General features: G+C 38.8%; 1 protein-coding gene and 1 non-coding gene across 4 annotated transcripts in view; both read right to left on the reverse strand.

Annotated features, from left to right (window-relative positions):
- Positions 1-739: 739 nt before the first annotated feature.
- Positions 740-26488, reverse strand: part of LOC139945253 (retinoblastoma-associated protein-like) — a 32875-nt gene continuing 7126 nt past the window's right edge. For 2 of the 3 annotated variants that reach the window (XM_071942572.1, XM_071942573.1), the window contains exons 7-24: positions 26012-26187; positions 25412-25593; positions 23651-23738; positions 22409-22582; positions 20760-20874; positions 19866-20014; positions 18607-18720; positions 17966-18021; positions 13824-14085; positions 12692-12769; positions 12189-12293; positions 10842-10958; positions 9695-9759; positions 8882-8992; positions 8197-8227; positions 6712-6854; positions 5784-5908; positions 740-4538 (exon numbers count right to left, since the gene is read on the reverse strand). In XM_071942572.1, the coding sequence (XP_071798673.1) occupies positions 4480-4538; positions 5784-5908; positions 6712-6854; positions 8197-8227; positions 8882-8992; positions 9695-9759; positions 10842-10958; positions 12189-12293; positions 12692-12769; positions 13824-14085; positions 17966-18021; positions 18607-18720; positions 19866-20014; positions 20760-20874; positions 22409-22582; positions 23651-23738; positions 25412-25593; positions 26012-26187 (2150 nt within the window). In that variant the 3' untranslated portion in view covers positions 740-4479. The remainder of the gene's footprint in view (positions 4539-5783; positions 5909-6711; positions 6855-8196; positions 8228-8881; positions 8993-9694; positions 9760-10841; positions 10959-12188; positions 12294-12691; positions 12770-13823; positions 14086-17965; positions 18022-18606; positions 18721-19865; positions 20015-20759; positions 20875-22408; positions 22583-23650; positions 23739-25411; positions 25594-26011; positions 26188-26488) is intronic. The other variant, XR_011787065.1, reaches the window with a different exon arrangement.
- On the reverse strand, positions 23257-23329 carry Trnas-gcu (transfer RNA serine (anticodon GCU)). The gene has a single exon. It is a non-coding gene; the product is annotated as a tRNA-Ser (tRNA).

Consider the following 26488-nt stretch of genomic DNA (forward strand, 5'->3'; position numbering starts at 1 on the left):
TTTGCGGTAACTCCAGCTTTCTTGCAGCTTTCTCCAGAAGACGATCAGAGCATACTGAAAGAAACGTCGAGTTGAAACCAACGGTTCTTTTCAGAACCACCCCAACTCATTAGAGATAGTCATTACATGGTGTTACCGCAAACCTTTCCATATGACAATAGATATACCAATGACAATAGATATACATGTACAAGTCCCCAGCTGAGAGTGTACGGATGTTTGCAAACAGGTTTTAGAGCCTTGATGATTTGAACAATGCTTTTCTAAAAACCACCTAGTTTCATCTTCAAGTGATTACGCCAGTTTTGTAACCCAGCCATTTTTTCTCAGGTCAGGTCAAGTCAAGTCGCAAGTCATCTTTGCCGAAATCAAGTCGAAAAAATAACATTCCTATACTTTTGGTCACAGAAAGGGAAGAAAAAAAGGAAAATCCAAGCCAAAAATTCTCGTGAAGACGAACAGAGTATACTGTTCAAAACGTCGAGACCAAACCGGCTCTTTTCAGAGCCACCACTCCTTCAAAAGAGTTTTTACCCATGGTTGTACCCGCAAGTTTACTACTAATATTTATATTTATAGTTGCTCTCAAAAGGAGGAAATCGGCTAAAAAGAGGAAGTCTCACATGCCTGCCTTTACCTTCATCCCAATAACATAATTCAGCGCCACAAACGCTCAAAAACAACTGTTAAGGAAAGTTGGTCAGCATTAAGTGTTTTCCAAAAACGTTTAATACTTTTCAAGGTTTGAAATGTTCACACACAATACATGGAAGATGCAACAAACATTTTAAAAAACTGCAATAATTTTAACTGCATATATTACAAGTATTTGCATAGATTTGAATATTTTACACACACACAACTTGTATTTTGCCTCCCTGCCTGCGACCAATTTCATGGAACTGCTTAGCATGAGCAAGGAATCAGCGCTTATGGAAGCAAGGAAATTTCAAGCGTACATTATTTCACAAGATAGCAGGGAGTTTTTCCCTGTAAGTATGTATACTCCACGTAATGAGGCATTCTTTGCTTACACAGCTTGTGCAGAAATTCAGCGCTTGCATAGTGAACGGAGAAGGGTGAAGGGTGATCGAACGGAGAAAGTGTCAGGACACTTTGTACCTTTGACACTTCGTACCTTTGCCACTTCGTACCCAGGGATCGATTTCGCAAAGAGTTAGGACTTAAAATATACAGCTTGTCCTAAATTAGGACGAGTTAGCCCTAAGTAGAGATATGACTAGTCTTAACTCTTTGCGACATCCACCCCTGGGGTGAATTTCACAAAGAGTAAAGACTAGTCTTATCTCGAGTTAGGACAAGTTAATAGTCCTAACTTAGGACTAACCATACGATTTTAATATCTCCTAGGACTAGTCCTAAGTTAGTAGTCCTAACTCTTTGTGAAATGGACCCCTGGACACTTTGGACCTCTGCGAAGTACGAAGTGACTTTGGACACTTCGTACCTTGGACACTTCGCAGAAGGGTGATCTTAAGCGCAGAATTCAACAGTAAGCACAGCCGTGAAATATTCCCAGTAGATGAAGTTAATGGTCACACAACTTTGTAAAGTTTACTTTTGAGGCATCCTTGGTTTCTTTTAACAAATGAAGTTCAATTATTAAACAAACAAAAAGGAGAAATATACAACATTGCAAATCAAACAAAATATTTCAAAATTGTAAATTCAAATTTCAAGGTTTTTTTGTACATTAATAAAAAATGACGTAGGAATTTATAGAAACACAACTTGAATTTATCGTACATTTTTTGCTCACTTCCTCAAGATTTAAACCACTGTACAGAAATTGTAAATTACAGTCTAAAAACATAATACATAAACTTCCTATTGAATGTGCGTGCACTCAGACAATATACTAAGCTATACAGATTAAGACTACATATTGCAGCATATTAAGGGTCTAAAGAAACAAGCTTTTCAGACTTTTAAAAGCCCTGAATTTCAAACAACTTGATTTATATTTCAGAGGGAAAAAAGTGGAGCTAAATCACTGTTTAAAGGTTTTTATCACTAAATGTACACACATCTAACTTGTACCGACATCTGCTCTAGAGTACATTGTAGCAAAGGGAAAAATGTCCGTATCCTGCCACCACTTTTACATTCGTTATGAAATAAATAAGCATCTAATTTACTCAATCCTTTTGGAAACAATGAGTAAAAAGTGGTAGCAGGATACAGAAATTTTCCCCGGTCATGGGTTTGAATCCCACCCGAGTAATAAGTCTGGATTTCTTGCACATGGCTCAGGAATGTACTGAGTATTCACTGCTTTACACACATCGGCAGCATTCTCCATTAAAGACACTGGACACTATTGCTAGTTAGCCAAATTGCTAGTTCAACATGAGGACCAATCAAAATGGCTGGTCAGTTCAGTATTGAAAAGCATTCCATCTCGTTTCGAATATTGGACTCGTGAAAAGTTGATGGAACAGTGAAACTAAAAGCTAACTAGTCCTACTGGCTGGTCACTATAAAGTTTATGCCAAACCCTGCATGGTGTATGGGTATTACAAAATAAAACATTCTTTATCTTCGATATAAACTTTTTCTTAGACTTTTTCTTAGACTTTTTCTTAGACTTTTTCTTAGACTTTTTCTTAGACAATGCTAAGGTCCAAAAAATCAGGGCCCAATTTAATAGAGCTGAAAAAAATAATTGCTTAGTAAAATCAGATTACCGGCCAAGACTCCACTCAATTGTTATGCTAAGTAAACAACAGCTTAACACTAGTCATAAGCAATGTATATGGCAGGAAATTTTGGCCAGTAACATGTGTAAAATAAGCGAGCTTTTTTCGTGCTTAAGCAAATTTTTTGCAGCTCTATGAAATTGGCCCGAGGCCATTAACATTTTGTTTTGCTTTTATACCGTATGTTCTTTTGGTTGGTAAGCATTTAGCTGAGGCTCAATCTAAGCTTCATCCAGCCTACACAAACCATGCATACTATCTGATGGGTAGTTGACGTTATCACCAGAGGGCATTATCACTAAAAATAAAAATAAAAATTGGGATGTACCAAGGCACAAGGCAATCAAATCAGCAAGATACATTTTGTTTGGCGAGGAAGAATTTTTTTAGTTTTTTTTAATAGGATTTTGAAGAAAGAAAAAAAGGCTTCTTAAATTAAATCCACAGGAACAAAACAGTCTGGTCCCTTGCAAATTAAGGGAACATTACGGAATTGGTAAAAAAAACTTGTCTTAGATCACAGATTTACATGAAACTTACACGGTCTAATGTTGATGATACCAGAAAAACATTCCTTGAAATCTTTATACTTGATGAGAAATAAATTTAACTAATTTCTTTTAGTTGATCGCTCATCGTTCATTTCTTTTGTTTTAAACGAAGTCATGCAAAAATGTTTTGTCGGTTTTTCACTATTTTCTCGTGACCGTGATGGCCGATCGATCTCAAACTTCTTTAGGTTTGTCAATTTATGTATTTTTGGTGGAGTACATAAAGTACTTACACTGTCAGCAACTGTTTTGTTAGAAACAACAAACTCTGTAATGATCTATTAATTTTTATTTTTTTTACCCATCCACCGATGTGTGTTAGCACTGAAAAACGCACATCGGTGTATGGGTAGTAAAAAAAAAAAAAGTTAATATTCTTTGTCCCCGATGCAAATTTAACATCTCTTATAAAACTGTAATGATCCTTTAACAGCAGTATATTCATTGCTGAAGTCGTTGGTTTAGACAAAGATGGTTGCTACCTGTAGACCTTTCTGTTGTTGATAAACAAACCCCGCTGGTTGTCATGGACGCCCGAATGTTAGTAAAGCATTCAATCGTATTAACAGATGTTTACATTTTCTGCAAACTTTCAATTAAATAAAAAACCTCCCACGATTGTTTGCTTTGTTTCCAACAAATTCAACTCTGTGTTTGAATATTTATGCAACTTTGTCACAAACAACATGTGGCCATTTACATTTTATTTAAAGGCAGTGGACACTATTGGTAACTACTCAAAATAATTATTATCATAAAACCTTTCTTGAATAGGTTGATAGTATAAAACATTGTGAGAAACAGCTCCCTCTGAAGTGACGTAGTTTTCGAGAAAGAAGTAATTTTCCACAAGGTTGATTTTGAGACCTCAGATTTAGAATTTGAGGTCTCGGAATCAAGCATCTGAAAGCTTACAACTTCATGAAACCATGGTGCAACAAGGGTGTTTTTTCATTCACTAATATCTCGCAACTTCCACGACCAATTGAGCTCAAGTTTTAACAGGTTTGTTATTTTATGCATATGTTGAGATACACCAACTGTGAAGACTAGTCTTTGACAATTACCAATAGTGTCTGGTGTCTTGAAAGCTTTTCAAACACTGTTTGGGGACAAAACTTGATGTAACGTTGCAATAGAAAGGTCTTTTACCTTTTCACTAAGGTGTGGATGATTTTCTTAACTCGGATGTTTCTGTTACCTACACTTCAACTCTCTGATCCCTTCTTGCTCTCGACAACTCCAAGGCTAGCATTCCTGTCGGAAGCTGAAAATATAAAATATATATTTGAATCCCAAATTCATTTAATGAATATGGACTAGGTATTTTAGCAACAGTTTAGATTTATTGAGAACTTTGTGAATAATAGTTTTTGGGTCAAAAAATAAATAGAATCTGCCATGCCGGCATGGTCAAACTTTCAGATTTCGGGAGATAGAAATGTTGGTGATTTTTGGCTTTCAAATAACACAGAACAGACTACTGAAGACATATTAGTGCGGACTAGGATTTTTTAGCAAAACATGAGATTTAGTGAGGAGTTTGTGAGTTTGGGTTTTTGGTCCAAAATCGTAAATTCACCATGCCATCATGGTCAGATTTTCACATTTAGGGTAAAAAAAATGCTGGGGTTTTTTGCTTTCAAATGATTCAGAAGACATTTCATCAGTGCTTAGAATTAAAATTACCTTAGAATTTTTTTTGAGATTTATTAAGAATTTTGAGAGGTTGGGTTTTTGGTCAAAAATAAACAAAATCTGCCATGATTTCATTTTTTTTTTTTTTTTTTTTTTTTTTGGGGGGGGGGGGGATTTTTTCCGTTGAATTTTTGTTTTCAGATGATAAAGAAGGGACTACTGAATCAGTGCCAAACTAGGTTATTTAGCAAAATGTTGGGGTTTATTGCAAACTTTGTGAGTTGATGGACACAGTGATCTTGCCATAGCTGTATGGTTTTATAACTCATTGCTACATGGGATCGCATCATCACACCAAACGTCTTCAGCGCGTCCAAAACCGGGCTGCCAAACTGATTTTTAAGTGTCGTAAATACGACCACGTCACACCACTTCTCCATCAACTTCACTGGCTCCCAGTCCATCAACGTATTGTTTTCAAGATTCTTCACAATACCGCTCATACATATCTCACCAGTCTCATCAAGATTTACAAACCTGGAAGACCCGGCCTTCGCTCTGGTTCAGACAGTACACTGTTGGCAGTTCCAAAGGTTTATTCCGCTGCTTGGAATCGTGCTTTCTACGCACATGCTCCGCGCCTTTGGAACTGTCTCCCTCATCAAATTCGATCCGCGGAGTCACTCACAGTTTTCAAGCAAAAAACTCAAAACTTTCCTGTTCAATGACTGATTGCTTTGACTGTTTTCCTGTTATCAGTGCCATTATTTATTTGCTTATTGTTTAGTTTCTTGTAAATCGCTGTGGTACCTCGTGTAAGAGCGCTACATAAATGTCTTTTATTATTATATAATTAATATTATTTTATACTCACTCATCATGGCTACCCTGTGTTGCATGTTGGGAGGTAACGGTCTCGTTCCCATTGGATCATCACTGAGTGGTTTGGAAATCGAATGGCCGTTGGTTGAGGACACATTGTTGCCGTTTGAACCATTGCTGTAAAAAAAATAATTAGTTACTAGACAAGTGCACACATTCTTACATAACTGAAATATTTTTTTCAAGGGCCATTTTTACAAACTCCATTATCTCCTTGAACAAAATTTTCAGCAAAATAACCAATAAAAAAAGTTCTTACTTAATTGAATTCCCTTTCATATAATCCCAAAATCGCTGCAATTGGTCGATAAATGTCAAAGTTGTTGATGTTTCTTTGTTCAGTGTGATCTGTATTCTCAAATACTTTTTGTACATAAACATATGGAAATCCGTAAGGTGTTAGGCATTTCTGATCTTTTGAAGGGATTGCAGCCACCATCTTTCATGTGCCATCTTTTGGGTATGGAGGGTGACCATAGACAAATTTACAGCTTTAACACAAATGACCTTTGCCGTCGAGTGCTTTTATGTGTGTAAGTTCGGTCGACTAAAACCTTTTTCCTTGACTGTGTATAAATTCTGTGTAATTTCCAGCATTTAGGCATTTAAATATTTTGGCTTTTTATACTTAGTTCAAAGAGTAATTTTTCAGATCCTTTAGTTGTTTGCAGTATTTTGAATGGTTTCATTTAGATTTAGGTAACAGGTGATCTGGCCTAATTTTATATTAATTTGTTGTTGGCATACACTCCAAGTTTTTGTTTTCTTTAATGCTTTTCATTTTGCCGTTTTGAGCGCTTTGAGGAATGCTTATTCAAATTGTGCAATATAAATAATGTTTTTTTATTATTATTATTATTATTATTAATGGTAAGGGAAGGGTTAACCATTTGCCAACACGTAATAAACACTGTGCTCACCTGTTGGTTTGAGATGTTGCCGAGGCCTGGACATCCTCATCCTCAAACTTGAGCCTCTTGGAGGTGCTGGAGCGAGTATTGTTGGAGCTGTCCACACTGGCTTCTCTCATCCTCTCATTTATCTCACGTAGCTTCTCTGCCGACTTCAAGAAACAAAATCCAATAATCATCGTTAGTGCCTAAACCATCCTGCTTTTTTGTGTATAGCGCCCCCTCTTGACAACAGTAGTTCCATGGTGTGGAGACGGTGAAGAAAACACATTTTTTTCAACCTCTGTAATTTTGCTTCAGTTTTCACCAGGTAAAGCTTTAGATTTGTTGTTTAAGAGGGTTTTAATAACTTTTGTAGATCAATTTTTTGGCCATGACATGAATCCCACTGTGATCGAAGATGTATGTAATATAATTTACCTGTAGAAGTTTCAGCTTTGTTAGTCGTCAAGTTTTTTTAGGAAAAAAAAGATAAGGTGAAAATGTTTTCAGGAAAGTCGCTAAATTTTTATTAATTCATTGTACATGCAAGTATAATTTTCACTGAGACAAAACACATTTTATGTGTGAAAAATATTGAGGCAATAATGGAAACAAGCTTAAGGACACAAATTTCAAAAGCGAAACTTGAACCCCAAACTGCTGTTCAGAAACACCATAGCTTAAGTCTAGGGCGCTTGAACGTTCAGCAACGACACATGCTAATGAAACCTTAAGGGAACACGTTGCCTTAGATTGGACGAGTTGGCCGTTTGTTGTAAAATGTAAATGGTTAGACAGATAATTTAAAAGTAGAATATAATGGTCCACACGAATTTGCCTCAAAATTGGGAAAGGAAAACCATGCAATTTCGAGACATATTTGTGTAGATCATTGTATTCTATAATAAATGCATCGGGGATAAAGAATATTAATTTTGGTTTTTACCCCTACACCGATGTGTGTTAGCACTGTATACTCAGTACTTTCCCGAGTCCTGTGAAAAAACATGCCTGTGATATTTTTTCACAGGACTCGGGAAAGTACTGAGTATACAGTGCTAACACACATCGGTGTATGGGTAAAAACCAAAATTAACATTGTATTCTACTTTTACAACATCTTTCTACCCATATACATTTTATAACAAACGGTTACAAACGCCTTTTACAGACCAACTCGGCTGATCCAGGGAAACGTGTTCCTTTAAAGCCACTAGACACCTTTGGTAATTGTCAAAGGCCAGCCTTCTTACTTGGTGTACCTGAATATATGCATAAAATAATAAACCTGTGAAACTTTGAACTCATTGGTCGTCGAACTTGCGAGATAATGATGGAATAAAAAAACGTGTTCCTTTAAATTATTCACCTTCCTAAAAACATCAAACTATAAAAAAGGTTGTGATTTATTTTAAAGAATTCGTTATGCTTTGAAAAGAAGTATCAATACAATGTTGCAAAACCCATTTCAAGTTCTTCATTGGAGAAAAACTTCATCTTTATTCAACTTACCCCTGGTCCATCGCCAAAACTGTAACGAGTTCTGCAAAAAAAAGAAAAAGAAAAGTTACGCTTTGTTTACTACAACTTCAAATTCAAGTCACAATGGGGGGGGGGGGGGAGGTGTACCTGGAAAAAGACCTTGTGGTCAGTCACCCATGAGCGCCAGGGCAATCCACTATTCAATAGAACCTTTAGTCCCCATTCTTCACCTTGTTCCCTTTTGTGTGCCTTGCCATGCAATTATTTGTTATAGTTGAGTCACTGGCACAAGCAATGTATAAAAATACAATACAAATTGTATTTCTAAATGATTTTTCTGTAAACTTAACATATCTATTTTCATAAAACTCTGAATTTTTAAACTCAATTCAGCCTTTGGCTGCGATATTTGAATGTTTTTAATAAACCAGTAATAATAATAATAAAAAGAACCCTACAGGAAAGTTGAAATCATGTCAGCTCTGGAGAAGTTTCATTCAGACATGCAACTTTTTAATTGCGAAAAAAGAGGAAATGGCCGATCTTACGTATTTTTTGTACAGTAGTTTTCAGTTTTCCATGGCAGTGTTTTGAAAAGGAAAAAGAGGAAATCAGCTGAAAAGTTGCATGCCTGTTCATGCAGTCCAGCCATCTCTAGGTATACCCTGTGAGAATGGCCTACCACTACCTTAATAGATTGAGCAGTTATAAGTACCTTTTTCTGGGTGTGTTCTGGCTGGGCGACCTGAAGGCAACTTCCCTGACTGGGTGAGGGCTCTTGAAGGGCGATTCCTTCATGGGTGAGATGTATAGGTTTGGGGCAGCCCTGAAGAAACAAAAAAATATCTCATTACAGATTCCTGTTTAGTGAAACCAACAAAGACCTGAAAGGAAACCTACAGTTCAAGGGAAACCGGTGAGCTGTGTGAGGATGGGCATGGTAGGCACCCTGAGCTGCCTGCAAGCCGTCTGGTGCTAGCTGTGGGGAACCGACTCATTATGGGGTGAGGCTGAGGGGAAGACAGACAGGGGTGTCCTGAGGAGAGATGCTTGGGCAGAGACCACAACAGAGTCGGCTGCCTGCATAAAGGACAGGGAAGATGAGAGACACCACTGGGATCCATGATTTATTAATTTGGGCAGTCCCAGCAATCTTGACGTCAGTCTCTTGACGATGACTAGATCAAGCTAGTCAAAACGTTGAGACCAATCCAAGAACTGACTCCGCGGAAGTGCAGTTAAATACGAACCTACAAGCTAAAGTAGTAGTCCCAGCCAATTTTCTATACCTTCTGCTCGGGTAGTAGTTAAAAAGCAGGCAGTTCTTTTCAGAACTGAGAAGTCTCCCGAACATCCGATAAATCTACTCCGCGGTAGTAGAATAAAGAGGACAGTTCTCGAAGAACAAACTCTACCTGGCATGTAGATACACACATGGTGTTAGAACAAACCAAATAAATACCCAGCAATCTTGTTATAAGAAGTGTCGACTGTACTAGTTTAAGGGTTACAAGAAATATTATCTTACCTATAACCAGGCGAGGCATGGGAGAGTGTTGAAGACCTAGTAGGGGCAGGAGAGAGTGTTGGCGTCTGGGGAGGAATAAGAGACTAAGGAATAAATAATCATCTCAAATGCAGGAGTGGAAGACAGCAATAATATAAAGCACTTCTGCATTCCATACACATCCAGCCAAGGTTTTATCCTTGGAAATGTTTACAACGAAATATGAAGGTTTACAGATGTTGAGCAATTCAGAGAACAAACAATAAACCACAGGAGAAAGAAACTGCCTTCGTACGTTCAAACTATTTTTGGGGTTGAACAAAGAAAATTTACTAAAGCGAGACGTGAACCAGCGACCTAAGGATTAATGACCAGCCCTCTACCAACTACATGTAGTCTCCAATACTTTGTCAATATCTAGGGTTGGGGGTGCCAGTCAGAACCCATACAAATGCCAACTGCCGTGAGGACAGGAATCACACCCAGGTTAACGATCAGTGTTGTAGCCATGGTGGGCGGTGCTGGGTGGGCCTGCCCAGGACTCACAATTTTTGCCCAGCACTCTGAGCAAAATACATTATGCTGCCCAACACAGATTTCAAATATTGTCCACTTTGCATTGATCTGAGAAACAGCTAATGATAATAATAATAATAATAATAAGACATTTGTAAAGCGCCTAATGCAAAAGCCTCTAAGCGCATGATGAGGAGGATCAAATGTCACAGAGAAAGAACACAATCAAAAGGCCATTCAACTTTCTCTTGGTAGCATTTAACACAATTTTGCTGATATCCTTGCCATCGTTGGACTTCCAAATTTGATTGATTGCCCACCACTAAAATTGGTCTAGCTACAACCCTGTTTAAGATACAATCTGGGAAGTGGCAGCCAGGCGGTATACTTGTGTGTAGCTACACAGCAGTTAACAGTGGTTTAGCTTCTTATATTGACAAAAATAATAGGGAAACAGCCAACAAAGGGCTAAATAGGACAGTTGGTAGAGCACCGGCACATTCAAATCAGTGGTTCAAATCCCGCTCTAGTCAGTTTCCTTTATGGTTTATTACTTGATATCTTTCCAGGTAAATTGAACACTTTACGAAATAAGTCTTGAAATCAAGACAAATCAGGCAAAACCAAAGACCTGCGTACAAACTTTACTCACTGGATTCTTCAGTTGAAATTGCAGAATGTAGATCTTCATGGATGGCATGAAGACTTTATTGTAGAAGATGATGATAGAATCTTCGTTGGTCCCATCAATGTCCACATTGCGATATGTCTGTATGTTAAAGGCAGTGGACACTATTGGTAATTACTCAAAATAATTATTTGCATAAAACCTTACTTGTTAACGAGGAATGGGGACAAGTTGATGGTATAAAACATTGTAAGAAATGGCTCCCTCTGAAGTGACTTAGTTTTCGAGAAAGAAGTAATTTTCCATGTTTTGAAGATAATGATAGTGGAAAGCTTCCCTTCACATATTACTAACTAAAGGTTGTGTAGTTTTTGAGAAGTGAGTAAAACAAGTCACAAAATAATTTTGGTCCCATGAGGCCAAAATTATTTTAGCATGTAAAATCCCCTTAACCAGTTATGATATTATGTACACCAAAACCATAGCATAACTGGTTACATGTAATACGTTTTACATGCTAAAACTGAGAAAAAAATTATTACTTTTACTCATTTCTCAAAAACTACAGCACCTCAGTAAGTAAAATTTCAAGGGAAGCTTTCTACTATCATAATCTTCAAACTGTGTAAGTTTAATGTAAATCTGTGGACATTGTGTTTTTTGTTAGGAAAAAGTACATAGACCCTTTAATCCTATATAAATGCAGATATAAAAAAAACTTTTTGTTTCAATTTCAACAACATTTATATTTATTTCCATTTCACCTAAATATGTTTGCTGGTATCATACAAAATGATGGTTTACATCAATAAAACTAACTTGTGAAGAATTTAATGTCAAAGTGCCTTGGTCATTTTCCCAAATGACATGACCAGGTATCAAACCTACACTCTGCTGCTGAAACACCAGGGCCCGATTTCATAGAGCTGCTTAAGCACAAAATTTTGCTTAAGCAAAAAAATCCTTGCTTAGTTAAATCAGATTACTGGCAAAGACTCCACTCAATTGTTATGCTAAGTAAACAATAGCTAAATACCAGTCACAAGCAATGCTGATGGCATGAAATTTTTGCCAGTAACATGTAAAAAATAAGCAAGTTGTTTCGTGCTTAAGCAAATTTTTTGCTTAAGCAGCTCTATGAAATTGGCCCCAGAGCTTGGGTCTAGTAAACTAAACTGCTCTGCCACGACAGGCCTTAAGTAGTACACCAACACTGGAAACATTGGAAAATGTCAACTTTGAAGATGAATTTCACTATGATCTCTTTGAGTGAACAAAATAAGGTCAAAACTTGCGGCCATTTGCGGCCTTCATTGGTTTTTTGTTTTGAGCCGCTTGTGACCGCTGTGGTCTCATAAGGGTTTAACCTACCGTAGCCTCAGCATGTGGCAGGGTCCGATAAGCGTTAACGATGTCTTTAAATTTCAGCTCACTATCCGTTACTTTACATATGGAATATATACAGCTCATTAATATCTGTAATGGAAAAGAAACAAGAAACCAAAAATGACAGGATTTGAGCACAGGTTGCCGATAGTGGGTTGTTTACTTGCTTTTTGATGACTAATTATGTCATGTTTTAGTAGCATATCTGTAGCAAATCTAGGAGTAGGGAAATTTGGGGGGGGGGCGGGGGGTGTTAGGCCAAATGGGTGCGCCCTGGGGAATAGCCACCCCTGCTCTGGTGAAGGGGTAAGCGGTAAATCCCGGGAATGTTCTTGAACATGTAACTGGAACTAGGCGCAGGCAGGGACACTGTGTGAAAGAGCACTGGGGTGGGTTAAAAATGTCGCGGGCCTCCAAAGGGATAAGAGAAAAAGGATTTTGTGTAGTATTTTGCTCTGCCATACGTGGGAAATTAATCACTGGATTACCTGATCGAGATGTCTGTTCTTCAGGAGATCTGCCTTGTTGGTTACACAATACTCGACACACGTCCACATGTACTTTTCCTAGCAGTCAAATGAAATGCAAAAAAATAGCTAATAATATATTAAGTCGAAAACTGCTTTTAACGGGTCTGATTTTAATAGGTGATTCAAGTAATGGATAAAACACTGATGTATATTTATTGATTTTGGGTTGAACAACGATATTGACTACAGTGGGACTCAAGCCAACGACAACTGGATAAATATACCAGCGCTCTACCAACAGAGCTATCTAGCCCTATTTTGGCAGTCTCCCTGTTTTTTTCAATACTTTGTTCAGGGGTGCCAGTCAAAAACCCATACAAACGTTAACTGCTGTAGCCACGGATCACAACCAAATTACAATACAATCTGGGAAGCGGCAGCCAGGGGATCGCCTTAAGGGGATACAACTTCTTATTTCAAATATTTATATTTATAAACCAAAGGGAAACTGACTGGGTACATTTTTAAAATGATTTTGGAGCGAACAATTGATTTTAAAGGAACATTATAGAAGTGGTCAAAAACAAATTGTGAAGATCACAGATATACATACAACACGGTCTAATGATGATGATAGTAAAAAATCATCCCTTGAAGTATTTTTGTCTGAAATGTCATATTTGATGAGAAATAATTAGTATAATTTCGTGTTTGGAGTTTACCGCTCGGCAAGCGTTTTATTCATTTTTTTTTTTTAACTCAATGGGATGCCAATAATATCTCAGGACTGAGATGGCCGATCGATCTCAAACAATTTCATAGAGCTGCTTAAGGAAAAAAATTGCTTCAGCACGAAAATAGCTCGCTTATTTCACACATGTTACTGGCCAAAATTTCATGCTATATACATTGCTTGTGACTGGTATTTAGCTATTGTTTACTTAGCATAACAATTGAGTGGAGTCTTGGCCAGTAATCTGATTTTACTAAGCAAAGATTCTTTTCGCTTAAGCAAAATTTTGTGCTTAAGCAGCTCTATGAAATTGGACCCAGGTTTGTCAGCTCACTAATATGGTGGATGCAACATTAAATGCTTACACTTCCAGCAAAATCATTTCTGTAATGTTCCTTAAAACAACCTATATCTTACCAGATCTTTGGAAACATTGAGCATGTTACATAGCCTCTCCAGCCTGCCGTACGCAAGCTGGAGCACCTTGTTCAGGAACATGTTCAGCGACACGGATCTCATCTTCCGCGGCGACATCGGGATATTACTGGGTTGAGGGGAGAGGTTGCTGCCGACCTGTGCTGGGTGTTGGGGGGCGGGGCTGGTTAGGGCGGAGGGTGTGGGTGTCGCCTCCCTGGGGGTGGCTAGGAGTCTTGGATTGGGCCTGAGAGGGGAGAGGTACCTGTTGGGAGAGCCAAATAATAAAGAGGGTAAGAGGGTATTCCTAAAACCATGTTTTTTTTTTCAAATTTAAAGGAACACGTTGCCTTGGATCGGACGAGTTGGTCAAAACAAAAGCGTTTGTAACCGTTTTTTATAAAATGCATATGGTTGGAAAGATGTTTTAAAAGTAGAATACAATGATCCACACAAGTTTGCCTCGAAATTGCGTGGTTTTCCTTCTACTGTGCGAACTAACATGGTCGGCAATTTATGGGAGTCAAAATTTTGACCCCCATAAATGGCCGACGTGTTAGTCGACGAGGTAAAAGGAAAACCACGCAATTTCGAGGCATGTTTGTGTGGATCATTGTATTCTACTTTTACAACATCTTTCTACCCATATGCATTTTATAAAAAACGGTTACAAACGCTTTTCAAAGACCAACTTGACCGATCCAAGGCAACGTGTTCCTTTAATGATGAATGAAACAAAATCCACCCGAGCGAGATTTGAACCAACGACCTCCTGATCAACATGCGTTGGAAAGCAGTGCTATTTACACAACGTTGTAAAGGTAACATCAGATTATACATAGGCCATAGACCTTATCGCAAATACCAATGCGCAAGCGCAGACTGTTGAATGAGGTGCATTGTGGGATATATATGAATCAAATTTGTAATCAGCTAGACCACAATGCACCTAATTCCAAGCTTTACGCGCGCGCCCCAGTATTTGCAAAAAGGTCCATGTGAATGAGCTATTCAATTATTACAACTGAGCTATCTAGATCTATATTGGCAGTCTCCCTATTTTGTCAATATTTTTGTTCGAGGGTGTCAGTCAGAAGCCCTACAACCGTTCTCTGCCATGTAGCCAGGGATCACACCCAAGCTTTGCGACTTTTAATTTCAGATATATCAAATAATAAACCACAGGGGACACTGATTTGGGGTTGAACATGAAACGATCACCCGGTCGCCAAATGCGAGTGAAAATAGCGGCGGGCGAGTGAAAACCCTTTCTCACTCGCCCGCCGGGCGAGTCAAATAATTATTCCTTTTCACATATAAATGAGGGTTCAGTGGCAAAATCCCACAGAAAACTTTTACTAAAGCTTTTAAACTTTTGACAATTCTAGATACTTGCTAGATTTAATTTTGCCGTGATCGGGACCGGAATTGCTGTCGTTCGTTTCAGAAAACATGTACAATCAATTGAAAACACGATGCACAAACCACATGGTGCCGAGTATCCTTACAGTACATGTACACGGTCGCCCACTGGTACGCCCATGTCCATGCCAGGCCTCAACCTTTAGCTTCAGAGGGGCAGAGTCACTTGGCCTCAAACGCTCTAAAAAAGAAAGGGGCACCAAGGCCAACTGAAAGGGCACCAAGGCCATTTTCAAACCTTTATTTGTTGATGATTATGTTAATATACTTTCCACTGATTTCAAGAAGGTGGTCAACTTTCCAACCCATATTTATTTCATTGTCGCTGTTTACATGCTGTGCAACTGAAATTGAATTAAGGTTTTAAAATATTTGTTTCTGAATTATTTACAGTTTTTTTGCAGCACTCGAATTGCAAACTATTATCACAGTAATTAACTTACCCCATGTTACCCCCTCCCCTTATTCATCGCCTTAATCAAACTCCCTTCTGCTCATCTGAAAACAAATAATTGCTCCAGAACAAAGAATTTTTGAAAAAAACAAACTGAAAAAAAGTATTAAGAAAATTAATTCCCTGCATGCTAATCTGAAGAAAAAAAGATCAATTATTAGTCTCTGGCTCACCACTACCCCAACTCTGCGAGACAAACAAGCCCCACCCCACGCCAACAACCCAACAACAACCTGGAGGCTCAGCTAAATCCGATGATTTGGAAAAATATATATATATATATATTTAATTTTTTTTATTTTTATAAATTTGATTATGAAAATTAAAAACTAACCCCAACCCCTTAGCAATTGGCCTAGCATTTAGCTAAACTTGTAAGTTGTATTATGCACGCCGACGTTTATGCCACGCTAGACTGCGCTAAATAAGTACTATAAAAACATAAACAAACGCACCTAATTAAAAAATGCTTCCAAAGTTGGCACTTTCCTGCCACTCCAGCCCTTTCGCCTTCCTGCTTATTTTTGCATCTTTTGTGGGATGGCATGCTGATTAATCAATAATGAACTTGATGGAGTATGATGATTTCCAAAATTAGGGTTCTGCTGTTACCTCCATCAATCCGATTTTGACGTTTTACAATTCCACGCTTGTTTTGTGTACACAAACATGTGTTTGGCAATGAAAAACAAAGTCGCAAGGCAGGCAGATCACTGGTAGTGGTGGGTCACAAACATTAATCCAGTATAAGCCTTGGACACCAGCGAAATAGCCAGGGGAAAAACATAGACTGTATCCAGCCCCTTGCCGCGCGCCTCCCTGCCCCATCCGCTACAAATACAGATCTCAATAGACAAAATCAGTGCGAAAATGCGTAATTTAGTGTAGGGACTTGTAGCGAGTTTTTACATTGGAGTAGTCTGGTGCTGCGTTTTTAGTAGTAAACAGCTCAACTACGTTTGATATGGTTACCATGCCACGTTCTCGACACATTTTTTATTGCACAGAAAAACATTGTGAAAACTAGTGTGCGGGATCGTACGTTCCGAATTTTACCTCCATATAAATTAAATGGATCACAATGTTAACATTAAATAACATTTTCGAATAAATAATGTTATGGAATCAATGGAAAAGGCCACAACGGCCAAGTGGCCGTAAGGTACGTGATTTTTAAAAGGGCTTCACGGCAATTCGCTGGGGCATCGCGGCAATGGCCGCTGGTGGCCGCTGTAGAGGTCGAGGCCTGCCATGCAGTATGCACAGCACATACTGTACACAACACAAACACAGTCGTCCAAAGTCCATTCTGATTAACACTCTGCACGCTGTGATTGGCCGTTGATGGCTGTTGATAATTCCATATTCATGATGTTCTTGACTAGACTTCAATCCAGTACACAATCGCAAACGGAGTAAATAATTGCCGCACGTTGTGCATAATGACTGCAGACTGTGCACAATGTACAGCCTTGGAGGAATTTAATAACTCAGCGCCTTGAGTACCTTGTTTGGTAGATACGTGTGCTATATAAGACTTCGATATTATTATTATTATTATTATTATTATTATTATTATTATTATTATTATTATTATTATTATTATTATTATTATTATTATTATTATTATAACATGGACAACTTTTGCCAACAGAGGGCGTTGAGAGGCAAAGTTCATTGAATTATTTCTCGATGTGCGTTGTTGACTGATCGTTGATTCATGAAGATTTTGTTGCAAACGGAGTTCAAAACATGTTCAAATCAACCGACCCCCTAACCATGAAGTCATTAAAGTTGTTGTTGATGGAAAAGGGATAGTTTAAGGTAAAAATTCAGATATAAAATCCTCCCAAAAAAACAATTTTAAGGGCTTCATTTTCGTTTTCTTGGGTTTTTTTGAAAATTTTGTGTATAAATACATGTGGGCTAGAGAAAAAACCTGCGGGCGATCGAGAATTGTGGTTGACTCGCCCAGCGGGTGATTGAAAAAAAAAGTTAAGGGAAACCCCTGGCATGGTTCATCACATTGATAAAGGAGGCTTGAATATTACAACTTCTTGCTGCACCAAGACAGTACTGGGCCCAATTTCATAGAGCTGCTAAGCACAAAAAAATTGCTTAGCATGAATTTTCTTCATCGATAAAAACAGGATTACATTTGTTGCATATTGCTTGGAATTTGGTTGGTAATCCTGTTTTTGTATCTCACGCTAAGCTTGGGGGATAGATTTGTTCATGTACGTATTGTAGCTGCCTATAATATACTCACATATCTGCTGCTGTTGTATTTGTTGAACTCAACCCATTGGTCCTTGAACTTGCCGTCTGTTTGAATATTAAAAATAGTTATTTCTGTCATTACATACACAAACAGTACGCAACAACTTATAAACAGTTACTAAGAGTTCACTCCAAGTGGTCTGGCTGGCTAGTGCAGTGTTTGAAAGCCCCTCTATTTCATTTGAAATATAGACAAGTGAAAAAGCAGACAGACTAGCATGACTAGTGAAAAAGTGAGCTAACGTTGGTGTACATAGATTACCGTAATTTCCTCGAATAAGATGCGTTTTATCTTCCGATCATTAATATCGATTGAGTTTATTGTGATGATCACTGTGTAAAATAATACCTTCGTTCAGGGTAATTCTACTTATTCTACCTGCACTGTTCATGTTGTGTAGTTCTCACAAGGTTTGACGAGCGCACCAACCAAATAACTAAGTCACTGCCACGCTGCTGCCCGCAGTAATAACAATGTTGGGCGCAATCTCTCCCCTCCGTCTTAAATGCTGTTCATTTTTTTCGTTATCAACATAATTTTCTGTTGAAACATGTTTTATTTTGTACAAGAGTTGTATGAAATAAAAGTCACTTGAATGAATGAATAACAACTTTACAATTGAAACTTACGATAGGCGACGTTAACTGTAACGTGGTTCCAGCTGTTTGGATGACATCATGAAGTGGTGATGAGGATTGCCACGCCATACTCTCAACTATCCTCGTCTCAATCGACTGAAGATGCTAGATACACAGATTTGGAAAATGATCAAAATTAGTTTTGATTTATACTTTCATGAGATATCGCCTAACTCACAAGGCTGGACGGCCACTTCCAGGTGAGGGATACACAAAGCTGATTTGGGCTAGCGACCCAAATCAACTGTAACAACGGACACAATGCCACCTACTCCTTGGCTGAAGCAGGGTTACCACCTTCATAATCTGTGAGGTTTGTGGTAGTACCATGTGTAAATCTCTTTTGAGTGGTGTTGGTTCTAAAATAATGTAACCGGTGGTTGACAACTCAAGGGTTTGGTCTGCAATGTGTTTAGATCGTCTATTTGCCCATTCTCCTGAAGAAGATGAGAGTATACTGATCGAAATGTTGAGTTGTCAACCACCGGTTCTTCTCAGACCCAACACTACTCAAAAAAGATTAACACATGTTTTAGAGAAAATCCTGAAATCAGGAACAATTCTACGAAATCATGAGCCTGAATCTCACACAATAGGATATCAGGTTATTCGGGTGTTGGTGCTGAAAAGAACAGGTGTTTGACGACGCAGCAATTTGATCAGAATGCTCTGATCATCTTCAGGAAATGTTTTGCAAAAAGAACCAACACTACTCTTAAGGGATTTACACATGGTGCTACCGCAAACCTCACCTGATTAAAGGAACACGTTGCCTTGGATTGGACGAGTTGGTCAAAACAAAAGCGTTTGTAACCGTTTTTTATAAAATGCATATGGTTGGAAAGATGTTTTAAAAGTAGAATACAATGATCCACACAAGTTTGCCTCGAAATTGCGTGGTTTTCCTTCTACTGTGCGAACTAACATGGTCGACCATTTATGGGAGTCAAAATTTTGACCCCCATAAATGGCCGACGTGTTAGTCGACGAGGTAAAAGGAAAACCGTGCAATTTCGAGGCATGTTTGTGTGGATCATTGTATTCTACTTTTACAACATCTTTCTACCCATATGCATTTTATAAAAAACGGTTACAAACGCTTTTCAAAGACCAACTCGACCGATCCAAGGCAACGTGTTCCTTTAAACTACCACCATGAAAAGTTTCAAATCCTACTACTGTGATAAAGGCAAGTGCTATCTTGACCTTTGACACTGCATAAATTTGCATCTTCATGACCAAAAACTGACCTTCTTGGCCTCTTGGGTCAGTCTTGGCTCATCTTTCATGAAACTCTCCAGCACCTTACTGAAGTCGTACGCCGTGAGGGAGAAGACATCCAGTAACCATGGAAACAAGAGACGGGATGCACTGCAAGGAATTGCGGAAAACTCACTCGCTAAAAAAGGAGTCAAAAGTGAAGAAAAACAAGTTAAAAGAGAGCAGGCCTGTAATTTTAGAAATGACTTTGAGGGAGAAAGGCCATTTCCATTTTGTAAAAGACACTTCGATTTGAAAATCTTCAAGTCTATATGAAACATTTGAAGGTGCACCATTTCCATTTTGCAAAGGGCACTTTTATTGGAAAATCTCAAGTCTACACACAACTTTTCAAGGGACACTAAGGCAAAGACCATGGCAAAGGATAGCTGGCCTGTAATAGACCGATCCATTAGGCTCCGCCCACGATGCACGTGTGAGCAAGAACACGTGAGCCTCTCCAATGCCTTTCTGCACAACTCTGCAGCGCGCCCCATACGCGCACGCATGTCAGACTTTATTTGTCGGACCTTCGTTGCGTTGTGATTGGTCAATACCATTGGGGCGGAGGATTTGCAAAGGACACTTCCAATAGGAAATCTTTTATTCAAGACAAAACCTTTAAAACGGGCACCAAGGCAATGACCATTTGCCCCTTGCTCGGTCAGCCATTTGCGTGCAGAGCCTCAAATTAGGGACATCAGTGAAAAGAAGAATTACACAACTAATGTATTGTCACGGTAATGTTATGACACGGTCATCTAAACAGATACATAAATACAATAAAAATGAAGCATGAAGTCGAGTCTCTACATGTACAAGATCATGGCGAATCTGCGCAACGGGTCAATGGCGAGCATCACCAATACAGAAACCAGACTTACGTGAGTATTCATATGTTACGTTGACGACCTCCAGTGCACAGGCAAGCAGAGACTTGTGAAAGAGATCGCTGTGAAGCAGCGACGAGAAATCTTTGGTGGATAATCTTTCTTCTTCCTTCAATCAAATCAAATTAAATTAAGACATTATCTTCATTTCACCTAAATGTGTTGAATTTAAGTTTATAATACCTTTGCTTCTGCAGTCTTCCCAAGGGCATTAGTAAATAAAAAATCTCACACTAAGCTAATCCTGATAAGACATTTAGCAGTTAGCCTTCACTGGACTGGAAAGTGATCATGTCCATTGAACTGATCTTAAGAACAGCAAGAGTGCGAATCGGGGAGATAAGGGGGTTGGGAAAAAAAAAAAATCTTGGCTGTTTCTTCTATCCAATCTTCGTCAGTCTTCAAAGATGCTATGTCAGATTTTTGGCCCCAAACATTTTTTTGAGTGAATGGTATTTGATGGTCAGGAACCATGACAAAATTTTTTAAACGTTTTTTATAAAACACATAAGAATTGGTCACATGATATATTGTCGGGATCCCGATAAAAACTAATTTTGAGCACTTTATTTCACTGCTACTAATAATTGGCGGACTTTTTCGAGCAATGGCTCAAATGAAAGCTTGTAACTTTCTCGATCCCCATCAAAAATACCTATTGAATTTTAAATCAAAATTTTGGGGTCAAATCGGCCAAAAATCTGAAATAGCATCTTTAACAATTCATACAAGCGTTGTCCATTACCACTAATAACCATGGTTCATTCAGGCAGCCAAACAGTGCCATAGCAAGGCCATTCTTATTAGGCTGTTTTTATGATCCGGGCTGATAAAGATTTTTATGTTTTAGGGTACTCACGATTCAAACTCCAGTTTGGAACCTGAGTGAACCCAAAGCAGAGCACATACTCTGACCATGGACGAAGGAAGAGAAGGAGCTCGAACGACCCGCAAAACCGCAGAGTAACAAAAGAATACCCTGACAATGGCCCTGTGTGACCAGTGGAAAAAGATAGGAGACCTCCAGCTGGACGGCCGATTAACGAGCAGGATTTGATCTCTTTGTACAGAACGTGCGATACCGCCGCTCTGCACTGTTGCCTTCGTGTAGGTTGAATCATTGGAGACAAGAATTGTGGTTATACACGTTTTCATTTACCGTTTGTGGTGTTTCACTGAAACATCGTGGAATTTTTTTACATTTTTTGTGACTTTCCGGTCACTAGCGGTGGTTCAAAATTTGGGTATTAGCACACGAGGGTGGTTGGTATTCAATTGTGTTTTTCGATTTGGTGGGCACAAGTGTACACAAATTTTATCAGGTCTCAAAAAAGTTGTTTTTCTGTATTATATCCATAAGACATACGACACCATGGTTGAGTGAAGAACCAAGTGCGAACGCGCAAACTCACATACGCCAGGTCGCCCATTGTCTGTATAAGGTATGTGGGTGATTACGAGGTGTCGTTAAACGACCGCGGTACCACGGGTTCGACTTTTGAAGTCCCTTCGTTCGAGCTCCTTCTCTTCCTTCCTCCATGCTCTGACATTGTACCTAATCTTGATTCAAAGAGGCCAAATAAACTTGTACCACCATTTCTACTCGTAACGTTCACAAAGCCCTCCACTGATGAAACTCTTACTCTTTTCAACATGGATGCCATGACCCTGTAGTACAGCCGAACCCCTATCTGGAATCTGGACCTCGCCACGGAGCCGGATGAAGAGCCCATGATCCTCTTGAAGTGACGGACGTACTCTTCTTTCTCTTTAGTCACTCGTTCGGCAATGCTGGAGCTTGGGTCCAGACTGCAGCTCTGTAAACACACAAAACATACCGATATTTTTTACATCAGTGCATTCGCTGCATAGAGATTGGGGCGTTTCAACGCTTGACTAGAAACAAAATAGTGAAATCCATTTCAAAGTTTCAAAATATTTAAACCAAACAGACAATTACAGAAAAATTTGACTTCCCTTTTCGGCTTGCCGGCAGTAAATTTCCCTGCTTTGTTTCGTATTAATTAGTAAAAATGATCAGATGATAAATAATACAAAATTTCACACTGATCGGATGCGTAGTCTGACAAATTGAAATATGTAACAATTTGTCAGATAAATGCAGTGTCAGTGAATGATGGTAAGAACCTAATTAGAGAAGATGAAAACCGTGCGCCTCTTTCAAAATCTGATTTTGGGGGTTGAACAAAGAATTGACTAGAGTGGGATGCGAACCAACGACCTCCGGATTAACGTGCCGGCGCTCTACCAACTGAGCTATCTAGCCCTATATTGGCGGTGTCCCAGAAGCCATTCAACCGTTAACTGCCGTGTAGCCAGGGATCACACCCAAATTACGATACAACCTGGGAAGCGGCAGCCAGGGGATCACCTTAAGGGGATGCGACTTTTTGTTTCAGATATCAATATAAACCACAAGGGAAACTGACTGGGTAAATTTTGAAATGATTTTGGGGGTTGAACAAAGAATTGACTAGAGTGGGATTCGAACCAACGACCTCCGGATTAGCGTGCCGGCGCTCTACCAACTGAGCTATCTAGCCCTATATTGGTGGTGTCCCTAATGGCTTCTGACTGGCACCTCCGACCAAAGATTTGTTTCAAAATCTGTATGATGCAAGTTTGAAAAAATACCAAGATGTACAGACGAGTAGGCACCCTATTCAGCTTCGATTCTAACTTGAAAACTCACTTGTTCAGTCTTAGCTTAAAGCACAAGGAGTGTCTTTCTGAACAACATGGTGCACTACAAATCTCCATTATTATAGTTATTATTTAGGGGGGAAGGGTGGCTAACTAGTTTTATTCCGGAACCCATGAGGAACAATGAAGCCTTAATCTTTGCTTCCATTATGATACCGTACCTTGAAGTATTTCAGGAGAAGCGAGGATGGAGAGTCACTTGCTTCTGACAACAAGAGCTTCAAACTTTTCACAGAACTGATGGCTTTCCTAAATGGAAACAAAAAAAAATGAAGGAATCTTAGTTTGTATTACAAAGCGTAACTATTTCATGTTTTTTTCTAAGACAAAGATATTTACCGAATATGTAGACAACTTAGTTAGAACAGCGCTCGTTACTCCAAAGGTTGTTTCTTTAAACCCCGCTCTATTCAATTTGTCTTTGTCAAACCCAAATTAATTCTCTTACTGCCACAATTTTGCAAAAAAAACAACAACAAGATAACAACATACTATCAGAGCAATTAGAGAGCCAAGACTAATTGCAATACCAGATAAGAATATTTGAATTTTCCAAAGGGAAATATTCATGTTTATGAGAAACATTTGAAGGGGCACAAAGGCCAAGCCAGGGGCATTCATGTCTTGTGATGCAGTAATGCAGAACTGTCAACATTTACCAGGGCTCGGACTTAACATGCAGGCTTCAGGCCAATGATTTTAGCGTCGGGCCAGTAAATTTACGATTGTACAAGTCCAGCGGTCTTGTGTTTTTTTTTACTAATAACACCTCACTGCAAACTTTCAATTTCCTCGAGTGAGACAAATGAGATGTCTACACTTACATGCTTGTTGTGAATTGTGACACTGTGTATTAATTTCAGAATAGTAACAAGTTCTCTGGGTCAGTAAAAGTTGTGAGCTACAAGCCATGTAGTCGTGTGGATTGTTTTCTTCAAATCGAGCCCTGTTTACATCTTGCAATCAGGCAGATTTTGTACAACACTCAGAGAGATATTAATTTTGGTTTTTACCCGTACACCATGTGTATTAGCACTGTGTACTCAGTACTTTCCCCCGAGTCCTGTGAAAAAATATCACAGGCATGTTACTCGGGTTGGGTTCGAACCCACGACCCTCAGAGAGATATTTAGATCATCAGGGAGAATGCCAAATTATGTTCATCAGAACATGAAAAGATTGATTAATTTTGATAGAACTTTCTGCAGGATAAGAGAGATTTGCCAGCTCTGTGTGCATGTAGCGTTACTTTGTTCAAGTGTAAAATGTTGCCTCCAAGAGGTACTGTAAGGATCCGCCAAGTCACCCTCATTGTTGAACTTCTAAAAAAGTTTACTTTGAGGATTGTCACGTGACGATCTTTCTCTTTTTCAATAGCTTCATTCTTGGAACAGCACATTTTATTTGGTCTGGATTTCTCTCTATTTTTATCTGGGAGGGATAGGTTTATAGAGGTTTATATCTGTAAGTATTGTTTTACGTTTTAATCCTCTTTGTATGTACCTGAATTATTGTGATTTTAAGGGTCATGTTTGGATGGGATTATTTATAGATCGTGTGTAGTGCGTCCGTCCGTGTGTGTAGCATGGAAGCCACATGTTTGACCTTTTTGTGAACTTTTACTGTGCACTGTGTAATGACATGTTATGTATATACTGTAGTGTTGTAACTGTTTGTGTTGTTTGCTATGGGTTACCATTAAACCTATACATGAGAAGTTTATTTGATATATTTTGGCTGTCATTGACTGGCATTTATTTACTATTGACTGTATTTTGGCGAATGCTCGTCCTTTATTCATTAGAGGACCGGCTCTCCTTCCCATGTCTCTACAGTACAAACTACCTTTACGTTTATACAATGCAAAAAACTCTGTAAACTTACTTTAAATCAAATCTATGACACTCCAACTCTTGACTTACTTAACTGGCGTCATCGGAACGGCTGATTGGTCCCTTTCATGACTGCTATCCGGGGAACTAGGCGGCTCATTGGCTGGGATCTTTTGAACGAAGAGATGCGATAATTGGTCCAGAAAAAGTTGTTCGTCTATATCACCAGCTGTCCGATAGACCTGTTCGTATTGCTGTTGTAGGTACTCCAACTGGACAAATGATAGTAGTAGTTTAAAGGCACTGGACACTATTATTAATTACTCAAAATAATTGTAAGCATAAGAACTTACCTGGTAACGAGTACTGAAGAGCTGTTGATATTATAAAACATTGTGAGAAACGGCTCCCTCTGAAGTAACATAGTTTTTCAGGAAGAGTTCATTTTTACCTAAAAATATTATAAAAAATACTTCAGGCCTGAAGCCTTTGACTAGGCATCTGAAAGCACACAAGTATGTCCAACATGGGTGTTACTTCTTTCATATAAACTCTTTTACAACTTCAATGACTAATTGATTCAAAATTTCACAGATTTGTTATTTTATGGATAAGTTGGGAAACACCAAGTTAGAATAGTGGTCTTTGACAATTACCAAAAGGTTCATTCAGACACAAGTTTTACTTTACCTGTGGCAGCCCTTCTAGCCCTTGGTTCAGCATCTCCCTAGGAATTGCCCGAATGATCGGAGTCAGGCAAGATTCCCGTACTGACGTGACATCTGTGATATCACCAAGGCAATTCATCTCAGCACAAAGCGCTTCCAATATGGCATCGTCCGTGTCTTGAGAATAGTGAGCAGAATCTAGAAAATCAAGTAAAGAACAGACGATTGAACTTTTTGGACCAAGAATCAACTTTTCTTCCTTGGATATCATCACCTACCAACCATACATTTGACCCTACAAATCTGGTCTATAAACCCATGTGATTCATGTAAGGAATTTCCTGCTAACATAGATTGATGGAGACATGATGCCAGTTTGACACTAAAGTTTTTCTAGCACAAAGGAAGGTGACTAGGGACAACCGAGAACACCACTCGAAATAGATGAAGAAGAATCCTCCCTCACATCCCAAACTTATTGTTTTGAGAAAGTGGTGTT

Source organism: Asterias amurensis, chromosome 12 (genome assembly GCF_032118995.1).
Source record: "Asterias amurensis chromosome 12, ASM3211899v1".
NCBI lineage: Eukaryota > Metazoa > Echinodermata > Asteroidea > Forcipulatida > Asteriidae > Asterias > Asterias amurensis.